This window comes from Conger conger, chromosome 7 (assembly GCF_963514075.1).
Source record: "Conger conger chromosome 7, fConCon1.1, whole genome shotgun sequence".
NCBI lineage: Eukaryota > Metazoa > Chordata > Actinopteri > Anguilliformes > Congridae > Conger > Conger conger.
The window spans coordinates 22080366-22100990 of record NC_083766.1 but is presented as its reverse complement, the minus strand read 5'-3'; the positions used below and the strand labels follow the sequence as shown (position 1 = coordinate 22100990).

The following is a 20625-nucleotide window of genomic DNA, read 5'->3' as shown; positions in this document are numbered from 1 at the left end:
TGACCAGCATAGGAGTCAGTCTAGCGACACCAGGCCAGGCAGTGGAGGATGGGCTCCCACTGAATAACCAGGTTCCTCCTGAGATTTCTACCCATTGGGAGGGTTTTATCACACCACAGTTTGTGGGTTTATCTCTGGGGAGTTATTTTTTTATATTTTATGTGCTATTTGGGGGGTTAGGCCTGTTTTTATTGCTGTTTTTTGTTCTTTTTCTGCTCCTCTGTAAAGTGTATTTGTCCAAGTATTCTGTAGAATGCTGAATACAAATAACATCACAAATGATATGAATAGTGCATAATGATGCCCATACAGCGAATCAAACCCAGACTGCTTGGAGAAAAGCCAGGAATACTCAATACTAGACCATATGGCAGGCTCAGAAAACAATACACGGACGTGCACACAACAGTGGACATGCACACAGTAGTGGGGAAAACATAAACACTGAGCTTTTGGACAAGCAGGAGATATGCTCAGGAACAGCTGATAAGCAACTCCAATTGCACGCTACAACCAAGACCTTCCAAACCTTTTGTACGTTTTGTACTATATGACACTTTGGAAACCCATCTCAGCAAATACACAACAAAGACCTGGAAAATGTTGCACTTGACCCTGATATGTTTATCTGCACCACCACCAAGTACTGGCACATACAATGTGTAATAAATTCAGTTACTGACTGTTTTGGTCATGTTTGGCTGCTGCTGCTACTACTACTACAATGATTTATTAGTCTTACTGCATGCTGGCAATAACATGGTCCCTAGAACAGAGGAACGGGAGCCAGGGGGGTGTACAGACCGGTCACTGGAACTAAACAATCAGGGGAAGGACCCCTTATTTATGAACTGTGGCGATGTGGAACCACCACCGGACAGGCTAATTTACTCTAGTGCTTGGTGATAAATCTTCTCACTCCAATGCCAAATTGACCTTATCCTGAAGTTTTGGACCCCTGCGCGTGCGCGTACAATTCACAGGCTCTCCTCCTTAAGGCATCTACAACTTGTGCAGAGTTGCTGACATGACCCAGTATGGCTACAAAACACCCCTCCATTTTTACCACTGTCAAAGTGTGGCTTTGCATTCTGGCACAAAATGGCGGTTCTATATCCCCCAGGCTGGTGCTGTTAGTTCATGCTGTATGAGGTGAATTTGCCCGCTGTGAAAGTAAAGCACTACCATACCCTGAAGGGTGCTTAAAGTGCTTAAAATTAACTTAAAAATGAAATTGGCATATGAATAGCCTCTTTCAATGAAGTATATTTAAAAGTAACTTTGATTCACGCTTTTAAAGTTTTAACTGCCACACTGCAAGCTACTGTATATATTTTATGTTTTTTGTTTTATGTTTGGAAGAGAGACAGAGAAAAGAAGAGTAGAAGATTTTCTGGCAGAATAATAAAAACATAAAAAATCTAACTTATTTTAAAAGTTCCGAGGTCAAAAAGTCACCAGATAACCAGAATCGCCCATATGCATAAATGGGATCGAAGTGACTTTGACCGTGGGATGATGGTTGGTGCCAGACAGGGCGGTTTGAGTATCTCAGAAACTGCTGATCTCCTGGGATTTTCATGCACATCAGTCTCTAAAGTTTGCAGAAAATGGTGTGAAAAACAAAAAACATGCGCTGAGCAGCAGTTCTGCGGGACAAAATACGTTGCTGATGAGAGAGATCAGAGGAGTCAGACTGATTGACACTGACAGGAAGGTAACACAACCACGCACAGTTACAACAGTAGTATGCAGAGGAGCATCTCCGAACACACAACCTCTAAGTTGATAGGCTATAACAGCAGAAAAATAACTCAAATAAATACCTAATAAAGTGCTCACTGAGTGGTTGTACGTATTGTTATATAGAGCATAGAGCATTTCTGACTGTTGTATCATATAGAATGCATGTATTTTTTTTATTTGGCTGTAAGTACCTGAAGGGTTTTTTCACACAGCACATTTGAATCTTGGCCCAGGGTTAATTTTCCCAAAAGAGGGAGTGCATGTTGTTGTACGGATAGTACATTTTGTGCATGAATGCATCTGTTGCCTGATAAAAGCACGGCATGTGCAAGAACCATGAACTTGTGACACACCGGTGAAAAAACCCCTCCCAAACACATCTGTTGTCACCCAGCAACGATAATCATGAGTGGCATTATTGAAGCCAGGCAGCATTTGCTAACACATTCATGAAATGGCACTGGCGGCGTGTTGTGTTTGTCCAACAGACCTTTCAGGGTACACGTGTGAAACATTCACACAAGCTGTATTTACCTCAGCACAAACCGGCAGCTTTCAACAATCTCTTGAGGTTTGGAGATGAGCATGCTCCGGAGCTAGGATAAGATAGCCACAGACTGAAGCTGAAGCTATTCTTTTTACTGAGGATACAGGTGTGTAACAAAGCTAAGCCTGGGGCTTAGGGCTCAGTTAGCCTGCAGATATGAACAGCCCAGGACACTCCACACCCAGGGCTACACATAGCCGTGTGAACACCCAAAAGAAGGATTCCACTGCTCTGTTTACCTTTTCATAGTGGATGAGATCAGAGAAACAATCACTGCAGCAGAGACTGCTTTCTTGCATGTTTATGTTTCATCCAGAGTTCAAGGCTTCGAGGCCCACTTCACAGTGGTAAAGAAATGGTGCAGAACAAAGCCGCACAACTTGTCTGCAACTTTCCCAGAACGTTTTCACATTGCAGCTCTTCCTACCACTTCTCTTAATTAACCAACTGTGACAGCTTGTGTCAGGTTTACAACCTTGGTCATACCCCACAGAACGGTGAATGGAAAGGCTCCACACTACTTCAATATTTCAGTGCTTTTATCTGCGTTGTATTACTGATTGATGCAATTTGCCAGGTGTAGCACTGTTGCTTATCAAACTATGGTGGGTGGAATGACATTATATTTTGTCATCAGTGGCTCTAGTGTGTCTGCATGTGAAACAAAAGAAGGTCATATTTGGTGCTGTCACGCTATTGTTTCAGTTTTATAGAAAATGTTTTTATTTGTTTTATTGCCTTTTAAACATTGACTCATAACAATCAGAACATCAGAACATCCAGGTGTCCTTTTGTTCAGCTGGTGTATGACTACGGTGAGAACATACAACAGCTGTGTGCTCACACTACATATGGTACGCGACTTTCAGGGAAACATGTGCTAACCACAGTACAAACTGTACTTAAAATACAGCATAACCTCATTTCTATTCTCATTTCTCAAATACGAGAACATTCACTACCCAAAACACAAAACAGTCAGCACACAAAAAGATGAAAACAGAAAATACAAAATATATATCCTACACATTCTAAAAAATAGTTATTTGGGTGGTCTCCATATTGAAACCCTTTTTAGTTCTTTATGGAACCATCTATCATAGGTGTGAAGTGTGAAAACTCCCAAAGAACTGTTTGGCCTAACAAACAACCCTTGAAATTGATAGTGTTCTTCACTTTTTCTGAGTGTGTAATATTACAATGTAATGGGATGACTCCACTTTAAAGGCGAACACACTTGTCTTGGGAGCAGACAGCAGGGCTCTCATCCAGGTAAGAGAGAGTGGCGTTATCATAACCTGGGTGGGGCTTGATTTGTGCTGCTGTCGATTCAGGGGTGCAGCGAGCTGGGCTGGGGGAAGGGCAGGGGTCGTCATCACAGGCGTGGTTGACACAGGCGTGGCATTTCAGCGTTGCCGCAGCGATGAGGCCATCTAGAGGCTGGAGGGAGCGGGCCCAGAGGGGCAGGAAATCCCAGGAGTGCAGGCGTTTCGGGAGGAGGTCGGGACGGCGGGACTGGAGGCAGTTCACGGCCAGGACGATCAGCAGGGCGGCGCCGGCAGGGACCCCCACGCCCAGCAAGGCCCTCCAGCCCAGCACAGAGAGCCCGAAAACCAGGGAGGGGAGAAGCAGGAAGCAGGCCAGCAGGTAGAAGACAGCGAACCAACGGTATCGGGCCGTCTTCTCCCCCAGCGCCTTTGCCATTCGGATGGGCAGCCGTGTCGCCGGCACCGGGTACCACAGCAGGATCCCCAGGATGTTGAAGAAGAAGTGGCACAGCGCCACCTGGAGGAAGGGAGGGCGAACAGTCACACACCGAACACACATGCGTTGTGGAGTCACAGAAATAAAGAGACAGTGGAGGTACAGTTTTGTTCGTCAAGGATCACATTTCCCAAATGTAACCTGAAAGTGCAGTAATATTTATAAACTCACTTTATAAATGAGTAAAACATACAAATTAATAATACATTGCTGGCTAAGGGTACCGTCACCCCAGTGACAAGCATTTGTACATTTTTAGGCACTTTTCATACCTTTAGGTAAAGTACTACAGAATGTGCCACAATGTACATGACAATAGTACATTTTAAAAAATATATCACATAAACAAGCTACCCTGGGAGGTTAAGTTATAAAGCCAACCAGCTTTCCCTCATAATTGAAAATTTGCAAAGTCATCATCATAAAAGTTCAATTTCATTACATTTGTTCAGCAGAACTAAATTACTTTTAGGCCCCATGCTGTCCACTGTGACAGATGTGGTTATGAGTCACATAACCCTGTTGTGTGTTTTTTTGAGTGAGCTTGTTTAATACTAAGGTGCATTTTTTCATTTTCACATTTTAACGAGTAGAAGATAAAAAGAAAAACAGAACAAAAAGCCTTTGTGGTCATTTCGGTCTGTGTATCTGTGTTTGCTTCCCTAGCGCCCAATCAAATGAAGCAGCCATGCGTAACTCCGGTACTTTCGGTCACAGAGACGCACATCCAAAGGGTTTACATCCAGAGTCCCTTTGATGTAGGCAGCATTTAGCACCAAAGTAAAATTTCTGGGCTCTTTGCCCTCTAGTGGTGAAATATCAAAACTGCATTTACCATGGTGGGTAGCAGCTCAGTGAGTTAGCAGATGATTTAAATTCAATTCAATTCAATTCAACTGAGTTAGCCGATGATACATTGAATGTGTGGATGACTGACTGAATTAGGCAATCAGCAATTTCACGGGCTGGCACTGCAAAAACCAATTTTTTTGGGTGTGTTAAAATGTGCTAAATACCCTGTTGATGGACATCTAGCCCTTTATTTTGGGTGTGTTAAAATGTGCTAAATACCCTGTTGATTGACATCTAGCCCTATGTCTTGGGTCAGTTAAAATGTGTTAAATACGCTGTTGACTGACATCTTCCTCTTAGTCCTGGATATTGTCATTATGATTTAGATGATCCCATTTATTGGTGATTTCAGTGAAATTGTGAGGAACAGCTGGTGTACCTGGAAGGCGGGGGCCAGTTGTTCCCTGGGGCTGGCCAGGGCAGCGAGAGTGGCGGTGGTGGTTGTGCCGATGTTGGACCCCAGGGTGAGTGGGTAAGCCCTCTCGATGCTGATTACCCCGATGCCTGAAAACAGACGGGGCACAGCAGCCGCAGACAGGTTGTTTCAGGTCACTGTGCGGGAACGTCTAATGGCAAAAGGACTTATACAGCGCCTTTATCCGAAGCACGGTACAATTGACGCTTCTCATTCACACGCACACCAATGACATTGTTAGCCTTGCAAGAAGCAATTGGGGGTTGGGTGTTTTGCTCAGGGACACTTTGACACACTCAGGGTGGGATTGAACGAGCAACCCTCCACCTGCCAGACAACTGCTCGTACCACCTGAGCCAAAGTCACCTCATTTGACTCAGTCTCTCACTGTACTGTATCACAATGTATGGTACTCACTGCATTAAGCACTGTAACGGTCGCGGGCATAACCTAAAAATAGGGTAAGTGGAGAACTTACCTAACCCCGTCCTTCCACACTCTTAATTATACATTAACAAGTTGAGGCACTCGTCTGTTTTCATCAGTGAACTATGTCTGTGAGGTTAGCTCTTGAATGCCATCATGTAGCTAGGAAACGGCTTCAAATGGCATGCTTGTAAATCATGCAAAACTATTAAAAAAATAATAATATTAATGATAACTCTGCATTAACTGAGACCCAGGAGAGTATTTTGACATTATTTGGACGTAATACAGGCGTCTTGGAAATTAATTTATTGGAACACCAGCCTTGATGTTAACCTAGGCGAAGTGCGCCCATAAGGTTGTGTTTGAGTGAGTAGATAAACCCTGCCGTGTCTGTTCCATGCAGGCCAGGGAGACTGTGGTCTCAGAGAGAGACTGCAAGCCTCCCCCAGAGCAGCTCGTCTGGGTCGCAACCAGCCAGGCGCTGAGAATCTGGGACCAGCCACATGGAAAATGAGGTCTCTGGCCATTTCCAAAATCCCTCATTCATATTTTATTATGGAAATGGGGCAAGGCTGATGTCCCCATTACTCACTAGGGCGCAGTCTCTCCCCTTTGGCGGTAATGAGAACTTTGCTGGAGCAGCAAGCGCCTAAGTACGGCTCCCTCTCGCTTAATTACCGCTAAGCCGGGAGGCTGCTGGGAGTTAACGCCGTCCCCATTGCACAGGTGAGCGGAAGGTCCCAGAACAAGTTAGAGATTACGTCAGCTGGCCTTTTACTAGCATCTGCTTTCACACTCTCACACACACACCCACACAAACACACACCCACACACACACACACACACACACACACACACACACATACACGCCCACACACACACATACAAGCACACACACATACACACCCACACACATCCACACAGACACATATACACACTAACACACTCTGACACACACACATACACACCCACGTACACACACATACACATTCACACACACACACACACACACACACACACTCACACACACACTCACACACACTAACACACTCACACACACAGACACACTAACACTCACACACACACTTTAATTTGCCCATAGACACTTCGACCCGGGACGGACAGTTAAATCACCCAGCCACCCCTCTCCCCCAAATGTAAAATAAATGACTAAATAGGTATTCCAGGTTCGTGTGTAAAATGACTGTGACCTCAATTGAGTAATGGAATTTTTCCCTCTGGCCAGGCCAGGAGTTAAATAGTGTCTGACAGTCTATTCAGTAATACAAAAAAAGTCAATTAAAAGTTAAACTCCAACCATAAGGAGAACCTCTCTGGCCTTTTTCGGACATGCGGAGGATGAGAATTAGGCCACAGATCACTCTGTCGGGGCCTGGAAAAGATGGTCTGTGTGGGCAGAGTCCAGAACGGAGGGCCGGTGACTCACCAATCAAAGGCGTGATGGCGGAGGTGAAGACTGAGCTGCTCTGGACCAAAAAGGTCATCCCTGCCCCCACCAAGATGGCCAGGTACCCCGCCAGCCAGCCAAAGGGGTAGGAGAAGTCTATGGGTTGTAAGTAATATCGAGGCTGTAGAGAGTCGCTTTTAGGCATATTAAATGGTTATAGAGCAAAATGTACCTTGTGGAAAATCTGTAGTCTTTTTCGCACATAGGTATCACGCAGGAACATTGCATGAACACATACAAGCACACAAAGAAATAACCAAACTAAGGGTGGCATTATGTGACCTTGCTGCTGTATTTCCATGAAAAACACAACATTTAAAGTACTATTTCAAGGATATTTTCTTTATATCAAGATTCATTTCAAATCCAAATGAAACTTTGAGCATTGACTGCACATTTCAAGGTTGACCAAGAGAACGCGATGTGACCATAAAGTCAAAGAATAATTGTGTAGACAAAGCACGATAAAAACTACAGCGTGAGGACAGACACAGTAAGAGAGAGAGAGAGAGAGAGAGAGAGATTGAAGAATAAGTCCTCCTTCATTCAATAATAAATAAAGGTCAGAACTATAGGTCATGTCTGAAATAAACTATGTATCGAATAGAAAGTAATAAAAGAAAAGGGTTTAGACATTCATATCTCAGAGCAGTTTTCAGCTAGCTTAACAGAAATTTCATTTCATGTCAATTTATAGTTGTAGTAGAAATATTAGTGCTAGTAGTAATACTTTGTTCATGTGCATTTGGGTATGTTTTGAGTTGATATTTTATACATGTATGTACTGCTGGAAGTGTAAGTGTAATTGTAATTCTAATTTTGTACTCATTTGCTTGCTTGCTGTTATGAGCAAAGATATTCCTCTCAAGTAGCATTCATAGCTCTAGCCCTAACCCTCATATTGCAACATCACCTATAACCCAATTTAATCCTGATTTTAACCCTAATCAGGATTGTAACCCTGACCTTAACCCTAATAGCAGCCCTTGCCCTAGCCCTAATTGTATCCTTAATTCTAACTCTAACCTAAAGGCTAATTTCAACCCCTAGCCTAGTATTTCTCTCATAGTAGTAGTATTTAAATTTTTACTGGGTGATTTTTTCCATCCCATTAAAATGACATAGTTCTGAACCTTGGAAAACCAGCATTTCACACTATGTAATTCATGGTTCTAAAAGCAGAATGAGTGATATATTGCAGTTGTAAGTCAGTCATTTGTTTTGTGTGTCTGCTCAGCATGTTTTTGGCATACTCCTGGTGGATAACAGCTGTCCCTGCAGGGGAGACTACTGATGGATTTTTGCTTCATCCTGCCTTGTTATTGTGTTAAACACAGCTTCCAAACTGAGATGTAACCCCAGGGAGGTCATTTTAGGGAAAATGGAGCTGGAGAAGATCAAGTGTTGTCCCATTCGAAAGTTTGCAAACAATTATGCTCTCTAAGGTGCCTTCGTTTGGACAATTATGAAGGCAGCATCAATGCATCCTTCACTGGGAAGGATATCCCATAAATCTTTGAGATTACCTCAGGTTTCTAACTTCCCTTAAAATAACGGTGGCCGAAAATCGCGCAGAACTGTATAAGAGCTGATTTACAAGTGTGACTGTTCAGAAAGCTCAAAATGTCTCTGTAGTGATATTAATTTAATGCATTTTAATTGTTTAATCCAGTGAAATAACATATTTCATCTATTTTCACTTATAACAGAATGTTAATCTCCTGTGAGGTTTACATTATGTGCTCCCTAGCACCTACTAAGATGAAGGACAGTGACTAATCTGGCAGCGAGGCAACGAGGCATCAAGGCGACGGCCTTAGGTTTGAGAAGCTGCCGTTGAGACTCCCAGCACTGATGGACGCACCTGTGTTGACGACCTTCTGGATGACCATGGCCACCTGGCCTTGGAGGAGGGAGTTGAGCAGCTTAACGAGCAGCACCAGGCAGGAGCAGAGCATCAGCAGGGAGGCGGCCAGCAAGAGGAGCCCGACCGCCAGGTTCGACATTGGGGAGTCCACAAACAGGTGGCTGCCTGTGAGGGGAGGGGTGGAGACGGAGCAGTCAGAGGTCCTGGGCTGGCATATATAAGGGGTAACACTGCCTACTGTATCCTTCAACAAAGCTGCATAGCTCAAACTGCCTTTTAAAATTTACCAGGCATATTAGAAGGACGATTGTGATTGGTGTGGAATTTTGCTCACTGGATGTTTTTTTTTGTTTTTCACACCATTCTCTGCAAACTCTATGTGTTTCTGAGATACTCAAATCACCCTGTCTGGCACCAACAATCATTCCAGACGTCACTTTTCCAGAAGAGCACATTTCTTCCACATTCTGACGTTTGGTTTGAAAAACATCTGAATCTCTTGACCATGTCGACATGCTTTTATGCCTGTAGTTGTTGCCACATCATTGGCTGATTAAAATGTTGCATTAACAAGCTGGTCTACAGGTCTATCTAATAAAGTGCCCAGTGAGTGTAATTATACTGGCTAGATTACATCAATAAACATACTCTGAATGAAACTTATTGAGGTGAATTTGACATTTTATATTTTTGATTGAAATGTTAAAACCACATAAGTGTACTGTGATCATCAACCCAATTATTTGACCTCATTTAAACCTTCATTTGGCCTGTCATTTTTACATGCTCCTTATGGGCTTCCCTCTTCCAGAGGGACCAAGGTGTCACCATGCCAGCGCTATAGCAGCAGGGAGTGGATTTGACCTACGGTACATTTTTGGATGTTGGCTTGCAGAGTCAGGTTCTGTGTGGTCCAAACGGTGTTGCCCTCCTGCCAGCAGGGGTGCAGACTGGTGCAGTTTTGAGGACCGTCGACAGAAATGTTCACTGAGGACTGGGGAGAAATGAGACCATATCCAATCAAGGCCTTTTTTCATATACATATATGGTACATATACTGTACATTATATTACTGTAATTTCGTTGTTAACTGTAGGCAACAGGGGAATGACCCCCATGGAGCAATGTGGTGTTAGTTAGCCGTTCTCAAGGGCCCAAAAGCTGTGGGTCTTATTGGCTTGAGCCAGCAACCCTCAGGGTCCCAGTCATATACCTTAGCCACTAAGCTACAGGCTGCCACCATATTGAATTGTATAAAATCTATTAGGACTATAACAAATAACTTTCATTAATTAACCTCAGCACACGCACACATGCATGCACACACATAAACACACAAGCCTGTCTTACCGTGATCAGACTGCTCTTGCACCACACTTTTATCAGACTTTGGTTTCTCATGCTTTCGTCTCCAGTCGCAATGGCTGTGATTACTGATTTGTCCAGCTTGGAAAAAGAGCAGAAATCATGGCAGGAATTTACATGAGAGGACCTACAAACCAAACGACAATACAACACATGTTGATAGATGTGAAGAACCCAAGCCCACCTCTGCAATACAAATCATCACAGGCTTCAGTGAGACTGTCACTTGTCTCGCCAATCTGATCTGTTTGTACCTGATCATGCTCTGCCTCACAAGTGACTTGTACGCAAATGACCTCGCACATTCTGACATTCTGCCCTCTGAAGTGACATATGGAGGCACAGTGATTTATAGCATAGAGGAAAGAATTGAATATGAATAAATCTGAACTGTGCCTCCACACACAGGTCACATAATAATTGGAAATGAATCTGAACACTAAATGTGGACAAATCTAAAACGTGTTCCTATATTTTTTCGTATACATTGGGTGAAAAGAACAAGCATTTTGTTTCCTAACTACGGTATGCCAGATAATCACGCTTGTCTAAATGTAGCGATCAAGACAAAGACAAATAAACAGCCCCGGTATTGTAGCATTTCATCATGTATATTTAACTATAATTTAGTGGGAAATAAGAAATGGTAAACTGCACAAGCCTTTTTAAAATACCATGGTTCTTAACGCCAATTCCTGTCTTTCTCGGAAAAAAAAGCAAGAGATAAAACAAACGTGGAATGAATAATCACATTGAGTGAGGTTTACATTTATGGTTTTTCCATATGGACGGGTACATGTGTGCTTTTTTCTCTTACTGGCTCTCAATGTCTCATCCATCACTCAGCTAAAATTGAATGACTACAGAATGTAATTTGGTATAAAAATGTGCAGACTTTTTAAAAGTGCATATTGGGGACAGAATCTGAATTATTTTCCGCTTCTGCACAATCCAATTATATAGGAAGAATAAAGAAAGAATAATCAATTCTTCCACTGCATTACAATGTAGAACAGCACAGAAGAGGAGGACGTTTATAGCTGAAGAGGAAGTGACAAGACTTATATATTACAAGGAGCGAGATGGGATTCTCAGCTGAAGACGCAGAGAGATAGGATTAAATATTTTATTGTTATTCACAATTTTCTACTATATTTTTCTCCAGATTTATTTTGTATTACCGGGAAAATTCACACAACAGCACAGACAAAACAGATGATACCCAGGAGGCTATTAGTCGAAGGGAGAGCAATGGAAGACTAGCTGAACAGAGACCCTGTAGATGTACCGCTGAAGAGGTGGAGGAGAAGACTGACAGCAGAGGTAGCGGAAGCGGACACTTTGATTTAAGAGAATCCAGAGGAGATCTGAAACTGATTCATCCCATTACAGGATTCTAGCAGACACCTTTCTCCAGAGCAACTTACACGGGTTCTGCAAGGATATGTACTGAAGCAATTCAGGTTACGGTCCTCGATTAAGCATACAGTTCAATAACATAAATTTAGTTTGCCACTTTTCACAGAGAACTGTTCACAAAGACCCTTTACAGAGAAACAGAAGGGCAGAAATCAGGAATCCCCAGAAAAGCAAGTAAGGCAACAATAGCAGTGCCACATCCTGTCTCTGTGCGCTGTCTTTGTGGACTTGAATTGAATTGAATTTGTGCATTCTTTTTACATTTATACTGCTGTTCTTTCTGTCTCTATTTTGTCTTTTAGAATTGTAATTGCGTTTATAATTTGATACTTTTATTAGATCTTTTACATTACATTAATGGCATTAGGCAGATGCTCTTATCCAGAGTGATGGACAGTCGATTAGACTAAGCATGAGGACCTTGCGGGCACCAGTCATGTTCCTCAACCACTATGCTACAGGTTGTCCAAGATTGTAACTATTGTGTTATCTTTTGTGGGATTCTGTATATTTTTGTGGTTTTTCATTTCTGCCGCTGTAAAGCAAATTCCTATACAAATAATGGTACTACTATTTTATACCGTTGCATACCAGGACTCTGCTCATACCTGGATGATGAGTCTGGTGAAGGGCTCGGTGATGACCTTCAGCAGCTCAGGGGCGTCTTCTCCTCCCTGGATGTGGAAGCTGGTGACCACAGCCCGAGCCAGCCGACCCAGCAGGCCCGTGGCGGCCTCCAGAGGCAGCAGCACCAGAACCGAAAGCCAGTTGAAGCAGTCGTGGACCGTTGCCCCAGCAAAGGCCCTGTTGGATTCCACAAATTTACGCTGTGATGCTGCGCCACCCTTATTCGATGGAATATTACGCCCTTCAGATGAGGCAACATTTGCTCAGGAAGTAAGCGCAGTCGTCAGACATTCAGAGGGTTGCCGGTTTGATCCTGCCCTGATTGTGTTGATGTTTCCCTGAGCAAGACACCTAACCCTCAATGACTCCTAATGAGCTGGTTGGTACCTTCGTACAATCATCATTGCTGTATGGATGGGTGAATGACAGTTAATGTGCAGCGCTTTTTATAAAGGCGCTACATAAATGCCAACTATTTACCATTTACATTAAACCGAGGTCCTGACTCGCTTTGGATCGCATTAAAGATCCTTTAACACTCTTCGCAAAGAGTTCCCCGGTGTCCTGGATAAATTCCAAACATCCAAACTCTCGACCCTGTCTCAACCAAATCATCCCCTGATTTAATTATCTAAAAAAATTGTTCTCTCCCTCTCCATCTCAGCTGATGTGTGGTGAGCAAAATGGCTGCCGTTGCATCACCCAGGTGGATGCTACACACCTCTACACACGACTTTCCCCCTGAACACTGTAAAGCACTTCGAGCCGCCGGCTGGTGAGAAAAGAGCTACGTACAGTATATAAATAAAAGGAATTATTGACAATCGCTGTTGTCTCTCCAGCTTTAGTTTAGTTTAGTTTAGTTTACCACCCAGAAGTCAGCTAATTTCATTAGTTCTAGCTACCTCCTGACTGAAGAATTGCGCTAATAAGTAGATTCAGGTGAGTGGAACAAAAACTGGAGGCCCTTAACTTTCTGAGCCTGTATTTTCCATCCACCTCTACTGGCTGATGCCCTCACCCCGGAACCCAAGCTGGTCATGTATGGCAGATCAAGGCCAATTAGATCAAATTTAAGTGCGATAGCCGCACATACAGTTGTGAACATGTTTAGTACAAGTGAAGGATATGTTCTGCCGCGGCAGACGCCCTTACCTTGTGGTGAAACTTACCGTCTGAACTCGTCTCGCTCCCCTGCTTGCATCAGAGCCACGATGGTGTTGGTGACAGACGTCCCAATGTTGGAGCCCATAATGATGGGGATCGCAGAGTTCACATCCAGCACTGTGGATGAAATCAGGCCAAGTGACTCTACCTTCAGACTTAGAATTTCACAGAGCTCTGTTTTTTTTGTATCCAGGCTAGTATCCAGCTGTGTTGTAACATGAAACAAGATTAATGCATGCAATTATTTAGTATCATTTAGATATTCAAATAATAAATAGAAGTGCCTCTTGCTTAATTTTCACGGGGTACTTTGCTCATGTAAATGACACTGACACTTCCTTCGTGACTGTATGTAACAGAAAAGAGGAAGTCCTTCATGAGTGCACGTAAATGAAACAAGAAGTAACTAACAGGAAGTCATTAGCAGAGATTTGTTTTAGACTCACATCCAGAGGACACCAGACTGACAACGATTGATGTTGAGGTGCTGGAGCTTTGGACCAGGACAGTCACTAGGATACCGACCACCAGCCCTGCCACTGGATTGGACAAGACGGCATTGTCCTTGAAAATGTCTCCTGCAACTTTACCTAGAGATAGGCAGTGAGACAAACATTAATTACTGAAGCTTATCTAACAGTTTGGGTTTTGCAGCTGATAGCCTAGTGGATAAAGTGCTTGACTGGGACCTGGCAGGTTGTTGGCTCAAGCCCCGGTATGGCTACAATAAGAGCTGTGCAGCTGTTGGGCCCTTCAACAAGGCCCTTGACCCCATATTGCTCCAGGGGGGATTGGCCCCTACTTAGTCTAATAAACTGTAAGTCACTTTCAATAAATGTATCAGCTTAATAACTAATGTAATGTTTTGACCATTTCCTCACTCCACTTACACTGGAACAACTTTATAAGATTAATATCATGGATGAACAAAATAGTTGGAGACATTGCAATAGATTTAAGAAGTTAAAACCTCAATGATGATCTCACATATCTGGCACCAATTAAATTCCACTGCAGTACAGTTAAAGAAAACAATGAATGTACAGTCTTCCACTCTGCTATTTATTGACAGTGCCAAACACCAAAGAAGTTAATGTGAGACAAAATAACCTTGGGTTAATCTGCAAAGGAGCTGTATGCCATTGGAAAACCTGTGTGTTCAAAAAATTGTTTTGCTATTGTACAAATGTCACAATGGAGATATTGGAAGAAACAAGTGTTATTTATCATTGGTTACTTTTTTATTTACCTATCGCCTGTCATTGTTTTGGATGTGCATTTATAGGCTAGACAGGTATAGCAGATGTGACCGAATAACCTCACAGACGGAACATTTACCCCCAGCCAACTGGAATGCAGAGCTGAGGACGTCGAGGGAACAGACAAACATGTAGAGCAGCAGAAAGAGGACTGGAACTTTGGAGAAGCTAATGATGAGTGATATAATCCTCCATCTCCTATCTCTCATGGGCACTGAAGAGAGACCACACAGAACACCAAAAAACAGGGGAGTGGATGGGCATTCATTACATTACATTACATTAATGTAATTTGGCAGACGCTCTTATCCAGAGCGACGTACAACAAAACAATAGCATTCAATCTACGAACAAGAGAAATGCGTTGTCCTGAACCTAAGGCACGCAATTTAATTATGCTTTCTTTCGTTCCAAAATTGAAGATAAGTTTTTGTTGTTGCTGAATAAATAAATAAATAAATAAATAAAGTCTTTATTTCTCCTTCATATCTTGTACTTACCTGGAATTGTGGGCACACTGTCCACCCTATAGGCTTTTGGGGACTGTGTCGCAGGTTTACACCCCTCCCAACTGCTGATGAGGTCCAGAGTGGAGAGGGACCCCGGTTCTCTACTACCCATATCTCCTGGCCCAGGGTCCTGAACGGGTGTGGCACCTTGGGAACTCATACCTGAGAACACAGGTTTCATGCCAGGTGAACCCAGAAAATTTACTTGGGCTGAAAAACCTTACAATGTTCCAGTGAAATTTTTAAAGCCATGTGGTCTAAAAAAGCATGGTTTAAAAGATCAGAGAATCTGAAATGAATTATTATTTTCATGTGGTTTCTCTTTCTGCAATTTTCAGAAATAGAAATAAACTTCCTCTTGAGATTTTCCTCACTTTGTCACAGATGGGCATGCAATATCATAGAATGGCGTAGCGGCAATTAATTATTTCTGCCATCCTTTACTTTGAATATTTCACTGTACACTTTCACAATGTAAATTCAACTCCAGTACAGTTTATATGAGGTGATATAGGGATTAAATGTAAGCTCATTCAACATTCAACATTGACTGCACAAAAGATTTCTGGTGCCCTTGAAAGGTAAAATATCTATATTTGCCAAAAGTGACTGTTGGAAACAGCACTTATACTGGTAATTAAGGAAGAGCTTCTGTCAAAAGGAACTTTTTGCAAAGCCTTTCTTTTGAATAGCTGATCAAAATACATTCTCCCATCATTTTTTATGCACAGCCCAGCGATAAAATACTGTTTAAAGACCATTTTATGCAGCAAGCGCACATTTTCTCCACTTCATCATCCGGGAAAATCGCAGATGCGGAGAATAGCGGTCCTTTGACTTTCCTGTGAAATCCGCCTCCTGCAATTTAAATTACCTTACAGCGAAGGGCATGCATAAAGAACCATGAATGCTTGAATAGACCTAAATACTCAGTTTCAACAGGACGTTAAAAGAGGGAATGACTGGAAGGCAGAGCCAGGGTAGGAAGTCACAGACAAAAGGCAGAGATATAAGCAGATTCCACATGCATGCCACTGTCAATCAAACCAACCATCGACCCCTCAATGAAAGGAAAAGCTGCTGGATCACGTCTAAATATGGAGCCATCTTACCATGTATTGCAGTTTTTCACTGGCACTCAGTATCCGTAGCAACATGTTTCTCAGTTTGTAAAATGTCCTCAGGTGACAGGGGGCTTTTATACATCCTGGAACCTCAGCACTGATTAACCAACCATAATACCTACACACCAGACAGTGAGTTGTCTCATAAATGAATTCTGGCATGCTCGTAAACTGTAAGAGGGAAACTATTTAGAAGATGCAAAATTATGAACTAAATAAATAGATGACAAAAGTAATAATAATAGCTTGCCGTGATCGTACAGTGGTTAGTACTCTGCGTTGTGGCTGCAGTAACTTTTGGTCACGGCAGATTTTGGGAAAAGTGCTTGTTAGACATCACAGTCTTTATTTGTGAAAACTTCTAATCATTTCATTTTCAGAAGAATCAACTTTGAACTTTTGTGCTGGTGGTTGTGCCACCAGCACAACCGGATGACACATCGTGTTGCCAAGGTTAAAGCCAAGGACACCGACCGCTCTCCACAGAAATTCCTTATTTACACCTCCATCATCACATCTCTCCAGGACATCCACGACCGGAGACAGCAACACATAAACGGACTCAGTAAGACTAACCAAACATCCCAGGCATTATCTACTGTTTAGTTTAGTCTTAATTGTGGTTCACCTGCTGTGAATGTATGTGTTTTCTGTCTGGGACGTTAGTTAACTTTATGATGTGAGTATACTTCTTAACTGTGTAGCGTATTTATGTGAATCGGTTCGCCGTTATCGCGAATGTAACCTGTAGAGTAAATCACACACGTTTTACTCCAAACCACAGCTAATTCTTCCAAACTTCACTAATACCTACTAATGGATCCTCCCCTCTCTTTGTCCAGAGACAAGAGTTATTGGTGCAATTATGCGCACATCCGCACCTCTCCTTTGTTGAAGACAAATCGTATGTATGCATGTACAGGAACACTCACACGCACCCACACCAACACACATTTCTTTGTGAGCATTCCATGTAGCAGTCCTTGTTTGCATTAATTCCCCGTGATTAGACTAGTCCTGGGGCGGCACGGATGATGCAGTGGGTAGCACTGCCACCTCACAGCATGGAGGTCCTGGGTTTAAATCCCAGTCGGCCAGGGCCTTTCTGTGTGGAGTTTACATGTTCTCCTTGTGTACATGTGGGTTTTCCTCCCACAGTCCAACAACATGGAGGTTAGGCTGATTGGAGAGTCTGAATTACCTGTGTGTGTGTATGTGTGTGTGCGTGCCCTGTGATGGACTGATGACCTGTCCAGGGTGTGTTCCTGTCTCTCTGCAACCCTGTTCAAGATAAGCAGGTTAGGATAATGGAAGGAAAGATTAGTCCTTGTGAACTCTGTGTTTGTAGTTTCATTTAATAAATTACCTTATTAAAGACAGCGTTTGTTTTAGTGTGGCCGAGTCAAATCCAAATTTGAGGATATCTGTGTGGTTAATCACGAAAAAGGGTTGTTTTAAACATGAATGAAAATACAAAATTTGGGATTAGATGTTTAAGATAATAGGAATTTTATGTTATTGATTAATAATTGCAGTGACACTGATTCCCCGACATAATTGGCGCCAATATGCTGAGGCATATGCGATTCAAATACTGCTCCCCACTAAATGGCTGAGTGTAAAAACCCTATGCTGGTGAGTCTCATACCCGGTAACATTCCTGAAGATGATATTGCAGCTTAAAGACTCTTATATAACTGTGTCGATTTGCAAAGAAGACTTTGTCAGGCTTCCCGAATGGTCTTTTTGTCAGCATTCCTGGTTCTCATCTACATTTGGCTGCTGATATAGGAATTGAACATGTCTGAGCACATTTGATGATGTTGCAGCTTGAGGAAATCAAATGTTTGTCATGCATACTCTGAAGGTGAAGTGGTTTTCCTTAGCTTCTGTAATGGGCAACTGCTGGCCGAAATATCATTTTGCGTGATCCTTTTACATTGGCATGGAACGTAGCCTTCACAGCAATTTTGAAAATGCAGCTCATTGCTTTTGGTTGCGTAAAGGTGGCTTTCATTTTCACTTTTGTTCATCTTTGCTATTTGTTGAAATCATTTTCAAATCAGACATCATGCTTTGACGTGGGGGGGCTACTACCGGCCGGGCTATAACGGGAGTAGAGTGGCCCCGTGGGCACCTGCCGCCAGCTTGCCGTGATCGTATAGTGGTTAGTACTCTGCGTTGTGGCCGCAGCAACCCCGGTTCGAATCCGGGTCACGGCAGATTTTGGCAAAAGGGCTTGTGAGACACATATCTCCTCTTTATTTGTGGAGACTTGCTATCATTTCATTTTCAGAAGAAGCAACATTGTCTTCAATTGAATTACTGCTGTTAAATTCCTTGTGTTTTCCATGAATTTGTCCGTGCGGCATTCCCATATGGTCTAGCGGTTAGGATTCCTGGTTTTCACCCGGGCAGCCCGCGTTCGACTCCCGGTATGGGAACTTGCGTTTAGAACTCTGAAGAAGATGACGGGAATGATCAAATGCCTGTGCTCGAAATGAGGCGCTGTCCTTTGTTATTCCCGAGAATCCGCAGATTTGGGGAAAATTGCTTGTTAGGCACATATCTACAGTCTTTATTTGTGAAAATGTCCTACCATTTCATTTTCACAAGAAGCAACATTGTCTTCAATTGTATTCCTGGTGTTTTCCAAGAACAAGCACTTGCAGCCTTCCCATATGGTCTAGCGGTTAGGATTCCTGGTTTTCACCCAGGCGGCCCGGGTTCGACTCCCGGTATGGGAATTCGGGTTTTGAACGCCGAAGAAGCCGGTTGGGAGGATGAAATGATCTGTGCTCAAAGGTTGGGCTTTCCTTCATTGTTCCTGAGAGTTGAGAGTCCTGTTGGCATTTGTTTCAGCCCTAATTTGCCACACCTGATTCTTCTAATTAGCAGCTTGGTGAAACCACTAGCTGTTAAATGAGATATGAATGAGCCCCTCATATACCTGTGTTGCTTTGCAAAGAAGACTTTGTCAGGCTTCCCGAATGGTCTTTTTGTCAGCATTCCTGGTTCTCATCTACATTTGGCTGCTGATATAGGAATTGAACATGTCTGAGCACATTTGATGATGTTGCAGCTTGAGGAAATCAAATGTTTGTCATGCATACTCTGAAGGTGAAGTGGTTTTCCTTAGCTTCTGTAATGGGCAACTGCTGGCCGAAATATCATTTTGCGTGATCCTTTTACATTGGCATGGAACGTAGCCTTCACAGCAATTTTGAAAATGCAGCTCATTGCTTTTGGTTGCGTAAAGGTGGCTTTCATTTTCACTTTTGTTCATCTTTGCTATTTGTTGAAATCATTTTCAAATCAGACATCATGCTTTGACGTGGGGGGGCTACTACCGGCCGGGCTATAACGGGAGTAGAGTGGCCCCGTGGGCACCTGCCGCCAGCTTGCCGTGATCGTATAGTGGTTAGTACTCTGCGTTGTGGCCGCAGCAACCCCGGTTCGAATCCGGGTCACGGCAGATTTTGGCAAAAGGGCTTGTGAGACACATATCTCCTCTTTATTTGTGGAGACTTGCTATCATTTCATTTTCAGAAGAAGCAACATTGTCTTCAATTGAATTACTGCTGTTAAATTCCTTGTGTTTTCCATGAATTTGTCCGTGCGGCATTCCCATATGGTCTAGCGGTTAGGATTCCTGGTTTTCACCCGGGCAGCCCGCGTTCGACTCCCGGTATGGGAACTTGCGTTTAGAACTCTGAAGAAGATGACGGGAATGATCAAATGCCTGTGCTCGAAATGAGGCGCTGTCCTTTGTTATTCCCGAGAATCCGCAGATTTGGGGAAAATTGCTTGTTAGGCACATATCTACAGTCTTTATTTGTGAAAATGTCCTACCATTTCATTTTCACAAGAAGCAACATTGTCTTCAATTGTATTCCTGGTGTTTTCCAAGAACAAGCACTTGCAGCCTTCCCATATGGTCTAGCGGTTAGGATTCCTGGTTTTCACCCAGGCGGCCCGGGTTCGACTCCCGGTATGGGAATTCGGGTTTTGAACGCCGAAGAAGCCGGTTGGGAGGATGAAATGATCTGTGCTCAAAGGTTGGGCTT

At 43.1% G+C, this 20625-nt stretch overlaps 1 protein-coding gene and 4 non-coding genes across 5 annotated transcripts; 4 read left to right on the top strand and 1 right to left on the bottom strand.

Annotated features, from left to right (window-relative positions):
* Positions 1-3514: 3514 nt before the first annotated feature.
* LOC133133242 (sodium-dependent phosphate transport protein 2A-like) lies at positions 3515-15134 on the bottom strand. Its single transcript, XM_061249342.1, has 10 exons — positions 15005-15134; positions 14113-14256; positions 13672-13783; positions 12481-12676; positions 10439-10534; positions 9962-10082; positions 9086-9253; positions 7201-7317; positions 5289-5413; positions 3515-4078 (listed from the first exon to the last, which is right to left on the bottom strand). Exons 1-10 carry the CDS (start codon positions 15132-15134, stop codon positions 3515-3517), a joined length of 1773 nt encoding a protein of 590 aa, XP_061105326.1.
* Positions 15135-18708: 3574 nt separating this feature from the next.
* On the top strand, positions 18709-18780 carry trnah-gug (transfer RNA histidin (anticodon GUG)). The gene has a single exon. It is a non-coding gene; the product is annotated as a tRNA-His (tRNA).
* A 453-nt stretch (positions 18781-19233) lies between these two features.
* On the top strand, positions 19234-19305 carry trnae-uuc (transfer RNA glutamic acid (anticodon UUC)). Its single transcript has one exon. It is a non-coding gene; the product is annotated as a tRNA-Glu (tRNA).
* Positions 19306-19961: 656 nt separating this feature from the next.
* Positions 19962-20033, top strand: trnah-gug (transfer RNA histidin (anticodon GUG)). The gene has a single exon. It is a non-coding gene; the product is annotated as a tRNA-His (tRNA).
* A 453-nt stretch (positions 20034-20486) lies between these two features.
* On the top strand, positions 20487-20558 carry trnae-uuc (transfer RNA glutamic acid (anticodon UUC)). Its single transcript has one exon. It is a non-coding gene; the product is annotated as a tRNA-Glu (tRNA).
* The last annotated feature ends 67 nt before the right edge of the window (positions 20559-20625 follow it).

Coding starts and splice junctions, on each gene's coding strand:
- LOC133133242 (XM_061249342.1), bottom strand. CDS start 15,134: ATGAGAGATAGGAGATGGAGGATTATATCACTCATCATTAGCTTCTCC. Junction 10,535..12,480: donor TCACCAGACTCATCATCCAG/GTATGAGCAGAG, acceptor TCTTTTTCCAAG/CTGGACAAATCAGTAATCAC. Junction 10,083..10,438: donor GCAAGAGCAGTCTGATCACG/GTAAGACAGGCT, acceptor ATTTCTCCCCAG/TCCTCAGTGAACATTTCTGT.